The sequence below is a fragment of the Pteropus vampyrus genome, unplaced genomic scaffold (assembly GCF_000151845.1).
Source record: "Pteropus vampyrus isolate Shadow unplaced genomic scaffold, Pvam_2.0 Scaffold12, whole genome shotgun sequence".
In the NCBI taxonomy this organism is placed as follows: Eukaryota; Metazoa; Chordata; class Mammalia; order Chiroptera; family Pteropodidae; genus Pteropus; species Pteropus vampyrus.
In genome coordinates this window covers 14,252,703-14,260,581 of record NW_011888793.1, presented here as the reverse complement: position 1 = coordinate 14,260,581, position 7,879 = coordinate 14,252,703, and the positions used below count along the sequence as shown (strand labels likewise).

At 37.9% G+C, this 7,879-nt stretch overlaps 1 protein-coding gene across 1 annotated transcript in view; it reads right to left on the bottom strand.

The window, feature by feature from the left end:
- FNDC3B (fibronectin type III domain containing 3B) overlaps window positions 1-7,879 on the bottom strand; it is a 304,172-nt gene that overhangs the window by 35,572 nt on the left and 260,721 nt on the right. The window contains exon 21 of the mRNA XM_011380910.2: window positions 6,292-6,572. Within this exon, the coding sequence (XP_011379212.1) occupies window positions 6,292-6,572 (281 nt within the window). The remainder of the gene's footprint in view (window positions 1-6,291; window positions 6,573-7,879) is intronic.

Sequence of the window (7,879 nt, the reverse complement as noted above, 5' to 3'; positions counted from 1 at the left end):
AATGACTACCGCAACAAACAACATTGAAAACTTGCTCTGTCCAAGGCCTGTGCTATGGAGTAGGAACTTGTATTTTCTCTTGCCTTTAGAGATGAGAAAACTGCAGTTAAACTCAGAGATGTCAAATAACTCACCCTAAATGACACAGTGACTACTAGGTGTTGAAGTCTAGATTTGACGTGTACAACATTAACTCGAATTTCCATCCCGACCTTGTCTGTTTTACAAGCGAAGGAACTGTGGATGGCTAGGTTCAGTCGTTTGCACTGATCCACATAGTGAGTATAGGTAGATCTGGGTGTGAATCTGGTCTTTTTTGGTTCAAAGTCTTTGTGCATTCTGGCATACCATATTCTCCTAACATAATTTAGACCACCCACAGCTTCCAATCCAACAAAAAGATAATTTTAATTCAAACTACACTTTTAGCTCAACAACTGCCTTCTGCCAATGAAACAGACATTTAAAATAGTCAACGAATATATTTTTTTATTTTTAAAATAACTTTGGCCTTTGAAATCAACTACCCAAATTTTAAAACACTCACTTCGACTTATCCTCATTTTTACAAAAACACATTTTTTGTTTCAGTAAAAATGCATGGTAAACATTTTTCCATGTAGCTGATGCACCCAACTAATGTTAGTTCCAATGATGAAGTTAACACTGGAAAGTGAAACAGAAGGAACTGAGAAAATGAAAAGAAGCTATGTCTTCTTGCATTCTGGTAAACATATAAGAACTCTGAGCCTAGGAGGATGAGAAAGCAGAAAAAGGACTAAAGTAGGTAGTTTAAAAGTTTTGTTTTGAGGTGAAAAATGCAGTGTGTGAAAATAATCAAATATCAGGGTCAGCTAACCTGAGACGAATGAGCAAAACAAACACTAACCTAAGCAACAAGTCCAAGTCTAAGAATTCATCTCAGAAAAAATAGACTTTCAAGTTTTATTAAATTAATTAAAGACTATCCAAACCCAAATTTGAGAAGTTTTCTATTGGCTGAAGTAACATGTTAATCATTTTTGTTTGTTTGTTTTAACATACATTGTATATCAGTTTCTGAAATCTTAAGCTCTGCAAATTAAGTATAACAAAAAAACAAAATTTTGTTTTTCAAATTAGGGAAGTAATATAACTCTGAGAAACACTATCTTGGCCAAAATGATGTGAAAAATCTCTTCAAGTGTCCAGGAGTCTACAATATCCATCAATACACTGATAATACTGATTAAATAAATCAAATTAAGAAGCATATTGTTTATAAATTTTTATTGAAAATCCACTATTTAAATACTTACGGTCTAATTCTAGATGCCAAATAGATTCCTGCTTCAGAAGAGCATAGCCTTCATAATGTGCGCTACACACACACACACACACACACACACACACACACACAAAATCAAATTTCCGATACTGTATGTATTGAAAGAATGACGACTTTCAAAACAAACCTTCCTCAACTGGGGAAGCTGACTTCTCAGTCATGATTAACCATCCTAGTACTGAGGACGTCTCAAGTGTAGAGGGGAAGGGCCGGGAGGATAGCCTCACTTCCACCACAAAAGATTGGGGTAGAAGAGGCCTAAGAAACAAAAGATAGGCTATTCATACTCCCATCCCTACCAATCTACCAACTAATCATCTAACTAAGGAGAGAAAAATATGAATAAAAAGAATAACCATCAGATAACTTCTGAAGAAATATAAAATGGTAGCTTTAATATAGAAAATCTCTTTGGAGAAAAAGATGTGTTCGGAGTGAAGTTATTCAGAAAAAGCCCCCTAGAAGGGTAACTGGAGTGGCTCAGATTCAGCATTGCTGCCAACCAAGCTGGTTCTCCTGACAGCTCCTTGGATATGGTGTCATCATTCCGTCTCGAGGCACTTAAGACGTTTGTGTGTGTGTCCCCTGTCTTGACCGGAAATAAAACTCAAATGTCTCCCATTGCTTAAAGGATGATGCTAGATTTCCACATACACTTCTACCTATAATTTGGTCATGACCCACTTTCCAGCTCACCTCTTTTCTAACAAATTTTAGTAACACATAACTTATTGAGTGTTTACTTACGATGTGTCAAGTCCCATACAAAGTGCCTGAAATCTTACCTAAAACACACAATAACCCGATTAGACAGCTAAAGTTATTTATCTCTGTTTTGTAGATCAGAAAATCGAGGCACAGAGAACTTAACTGACTTTCCAGAGGTTACACAGACAATAAGTGAGGGACCCAGGGCTGAAGTCAAGGCTGTCTGAGTTCAGTGTGCTACTTCTGAACCACTCAGACTTTATCTCCTAATAAAGCCCATCTCATCTTGTTAGGAAGAAATGATTTATGACTCACTTCTTGACAGGCTAATGTAGTGTTTGACATAGAGTAAAGACTCAATAAATGTTATTTTCATCTCCATTTTATCTAGCAGAAAGAGCATAAATGAGCATAACAAACAAATCTACCTTTAGTTGTTTGCCAACTCAGTGTGAGTCAGACATATAATGATGTTGCCCCAAAAAAAGTAATCTCAGGTAAACCTTACTAAACTAACTGCTCCATTTGGAAAACAAGTAAGGTAACAGTCTTGCTCTTCTTTGAGCCAGCCAGACCATTCCTGGAGGTCTGGGTACTACTCATTAAAGAGGCCATCAGGAAACAGAACTCACCCAGTGAAGAGGATGGAGGGGGTTACGGAAAACCCATGCTAGTAAAGACATTTGAGTGAAGTGAAGGTGCTTAAGTTTAGCAGACAGCTGATGTGGTAAGACAATGATGACCAGGCACCCCCTAGGGCCCACTAATCCACAGTCTACAGGAGTGGGACTCAGACTTCCATGGTTTGCAAAAGCATTCCAGGTAATTCTTACATAATTAACCATGAAGAATCAATACTCTGGGGCAGAGGCTTCAAACTTTTACACCAAAATATCCTTCGGGGCAACTGAAAGCATGGAGTGCCCCCCCGCCTCTGGAGTTTGTTTCAGTAGGTGTAGAGCAGGACTTGATAATTTACATTTTAGCAAGTTTCTAGGTGATGCTGGCGATGCTGGTCCAGGAACCAGTTTGAGAACCACTGTTCTAGAAGAAGGTCCAGAGTCAATTGTGTAGATTTTAGATATAGGGAGGTTTTAACAAAATAGTTATTCACAAGTGGGATGGACTGCCTAGTGATTAGATGCCAGAACCACTGCCCTGTCATTGGAGATGCTCAAGCTAGGGCACTGGGAAGGGTGACACCATGTAATCTTGTTTCTCTGTTTGCAGGCTATGACTCTGTGTGGCTGGGAGCATGCAAAGGAAAGTTACGTCTGTTATCAATAACATTTTTTTTAATCCTCAAACCAAAACAAACTCAATTTCAAACTCAGTTCTAAACTTAAAAGCAATCCCTTTCAAAGCAGCATTGTAATTCTAACCAAATTCCATATAGGGTGTCAGGAGGCCAATGGTTATTATTTTTTTTTGGCAAGCAACAATGGAGAAGTAATGGATCTAGTTTTTTAAAAAACCCTCTTTTGCGTCAGTGGGTTTGCTAGAGGTTCACATTTCTGTCCCCACAAGACAAAGAAAAAACTCAGTGTGAGAACAGTTTGTAACTGCTGAAAAGTTAAAAAAAAAAAAAGTCAAACCAAAGAAACAAGTCCTTTATCAAAGCCCCATAGCCTACTTAAAATGTTTCATTCTACATTTTTATCTAGAACATCATGATCTGTTCACTTATATTTTACCCAATTTATGGGTCAGAAAAGAGTGAGGTAAAAGTTGATTGGACCAAAATTACACCCTTAGTTCCTTGAAATACTCACTGTGTATTTCACCATAATTACTGCAGTTGTTTTTGAAACAAAGAAACAAGACCATGGTTGACAAGAGTTCTATTATAGAGTACCCGATACTGTACTATAGAAACTAGTATAAAGCCGTATAAAGATGTTCTTATATATAATAATTTTAGTTTCTTAAATATGAAACATCCAATTTATTTACAGATTGACCAGCAAAAGCTGAAGGCTAAATCTTTTTTGGGAGGAGGGTCAAGAACAGACAATATGACTTGTTTTTTCTAAAGCTATTCAATTTTCATGCAATTTGTCTAAAATGGTATCTTCCAAGGTATCCTGTAAGGTTAAGAGGTGACGTTCTTCCAGTGAGACTTTCCACATTCAATTCAATATATTAGCCTTGCATATTAATACTGAATTGAATTATTTATGCTACATCCATTAAATACTTTTAAAATAGAGTCTTGAGGAATTACCTAAATCTCAGTTCATTCTTCCACAGTCCCTACTTTACTAAACCATTTCATCTTCTCAATAACAGAATTATCCTCTGAGAAAATTTTTAACATGTGGAAGATACTTTTTATAATTTCCACTGTAACTGGCATTTCATCATGAAGCAAAGATTCCGTACTTCAGCTTCCTTCAGTTGAGCTCTAAAAATCTTTCCAGAAGTCATTTGACTATATGTTGACTAATAAAAACCAGCATTCCTCCAAGAACATCCTTCTGGACATCTGGTCTTTTAGAAACAGCTGGGAGATGACTTTTATTTGGTCACTTTTCCCCAGAGATATACCTCATGGTCAGGTCTCCTTAGAGCAACATCACTGGGGAAATTCCCTGAGGTCGAGGTCTGAGATTAATCATCTCTGGATTTTTGCAGCACCTGGTGAGAGTGCTCTGGACACAAGAGGCACTTAGCATTTGGTTAGCAAACAAGAGTGAAGACTGCCTTTCTGAGATTGACTTAAAAGGCTAAAACTGAAGAATGTCCCTGGGCTGCCTCTTCATCCATGTAAGTTATATCCCCCTTTATTCTGTTTCTATTTCCAATACAATTTTGAACCATCCTAACTATTCTGAAACCTAGGTCTTCCTCTTTGAAATGTCAACAGGGCTGTGTCCACAGTGTTATTTTTAGCCTGTGATGGCACAATAACCTATTATCTTAGGTTGCTACTTCAGTGTCCCCCAACTCTGTGAGTGCTCTGAGGGCAAGAACAGTGTTTGTCACTGTACTGTAGACCTACAGTGTATACAGCACGGTGCCCAAAAGAGATTTCTTAAAAGAAAAAAAGAGTAGAAAAAAAACAAAAACACCCTGTCATTGTTTTGAAAAGCAAAATGGATACACTTAGACGAATTATTCGCATAAGATTTGCTAAGAAAAAACCAGAGATAATATGATATAGCAGGATGGAACTTTTGTATCTTACAAATAATTAGCTGATTCTTTCTTCAGCTTCTGCAGAAAAAAAAAGGTTGTATATCATGCTATCAAACTAGATAACACTGCAGAAAAAAATAAATGAAATAATAAGTCCTTTTCTAGCAGCAAGTTTATATATGCCTGCCCCTTCACTCCCCTGCCCCACCCCAAGAAGCAGTTTTGTTGGAAGGTGATCTTAATGACGACGAAAATTACAATGCACATTTATTGTGCACTTGCTATATACTGCTGGGCTCTATATAAGCATTTCATATTAATTTATTTACTATTTACAATATGCTTATGATGTAAATAATCTCATTTTCATTTATAGAAGAAGAAACTGAGACACAGAGAGATTCAGTAACTTGCCTAAATACACAGCTGATGTCCTGAATCTGAATATATGCTCTCCTTTACATTCTTGAGAAACCATTTAATTAATTTTTTGTTTGTTTGTTTTGAGCGAGCTATGATAACTTGGAAAGAGAGATAAATGATTTGAAATTTTAAGAGGCTACGTTGAAGAAAAAGATGTGTGAGAAGGTGAGGTGGCTGGCTCCCAGACAGGAACAATGGAGAAAGAAAGGATGCAGATGTTAACTGAGTTTTGCTTGGCGGTGTGTGATGTAACTTCTTTCTCTGGCTCCTTGTAAAATCCTGAGTAAAGCCACATCACAAATTCTTTGTTATACTGTGTCTGCTTTTGTGGAATCAGAATAGCAGCAGAGACCTGCTTTAGAGGTGGGCAAGAATGTGGTGAGGACAGAGGGTATCCACAGAAAGTGGGGAACTGATTTAAAATGGTAGGTGAAATTGTATAAATTTATAACCAAATCATAAAGTATAAAGCAATATGTTTTAAAGCCAAATTTGCATTTAGTACATATAAATATACTAATATGTAACTATACTAATAATATAAAAATACAAATATTCTATTAATATAAATATACTAATAAAAATATGAATTAAGAATGGCTAGAATTCACCCATTTGGCTCTCAGAACCTGAAGGGTCTGTAGCCTCAGTGCTGATGTATCCATGCAGCTTTACTACTTCTCCCTTGCACTTACCGGTAGGTGGTTTCTGGAAGGAGATCTTTCAGAATGTGGGTGGTGGTATTGCCCACGGTGATGCTAGTGTCTCCAAGATCAATATTGTAAGCAAGGATTTCAGATCCATTATTGCACGGCTCTTCCCAGTTCAGTACAAGGCACACAGACGGTGAATCAGGGTAGGCATTGAGGGTCTCCTCCTCCAGGACACAGAGAGTAGAGACAGGGTCAGGGGCAGATGCTGGTGTCTGGCAAAGGACAAGCTCACTGTACGGTCCGGCTCCAGCTTGATTGACGGCCTAAAAGACAACAGCGAGACAAAGTACATTACCTAATTGTACATTCTAACGCCTCCATGTTAGGTACTGTTAAATAAATCTAAAGTAATATGCAATTTACCTCCAGAAACACAGGTAGAAATAAATGCTAGAGAATGTTCACTTTAACCTAACTACTACTTTCCAAAAAATGACAATCACATCTTTTCTGTTAATAAAGCAAAAGATAACATCGCCATCATCACCTTTTATGAAAAATAATTTAAAAATAACCCTTTATATTTGCATAGCCCACTGCAGTTTATATGCTGTCTTATACAATCTTCCCAACAATCCTCTCAGGTAAATGCCAAATATCCTTCTCTGCCTCTCATAGAGGAGGGAACTCAGATTAAATAACTCCGTCCCCAGAATTAGAAGCAAAGCTGAAACTAGAATTCAGTAATCTAACTTTTAACTCTGGTGCTGCACTGGACCAACAATAGGAATTTCAGAAAAGATCTCTACTGGTTTCCATATGAATGATAAAATTCTTATCTAAAGTCAATTCTCAGCCCTTTCTGACTTTACCTGTTAGCAATAGCTGACATCCGCATCACTCGTCGCACTTCTAAATACTCACTCACTTGGTCTCCAGGAGCCATATTCTTGTTTCTACTTATCTGCTGCTCCTTCTCGATCGCTTTGCTGGTTGCTACTCATCACTCATGTTTCTCAACACTGGAGGGCACCAACCAGGGCTCTGGCCTCGGACAACTCTTCTTTTCTATCTCTGCTAAATTTTTTAAAGATCTCATCTTGTCTCAGGGGGTAAATGCCATTTATATCCTACTTCCAAATTTATTTGTGTAGCTTGGACCTCTGCCTTAAAAGCTAGCCTATTGTATTTAATTGCCTTTTGAGTATCTCTGCCTGAAATTCAAATAGGCATCTAAAACTCAAGTGTCCACAAAGCTTATCTCCTCTCAATCCCTCCTTACCAAAAAACAAACAAAAAAACCCTCACTACCTCCTACAGTTGTTCCCAAACTCAGGTTGTTCAAGCCATATCCCTGAGTCTTCACTGGACATCTTCCTCTCATATCCCTATCCAGGCCATTAGCACATCCTGTATCACCCTAGTCCAATCTGGGCACTGTAATGACCTCCTACTGGTATCTGTATCAGCCCTTGCTATGAACAGTCTCTATTCATAGCAAGCAGAGTGCTACGACGCAAACCCCTGCAATGGCCTCCAACCATATTCAGGATAAATTATGAGGTCCTCACAATAGCCTACGAGACCCTGGCTGATGTGCTCACCACCACCACCCTCCCAGAAAACCTAT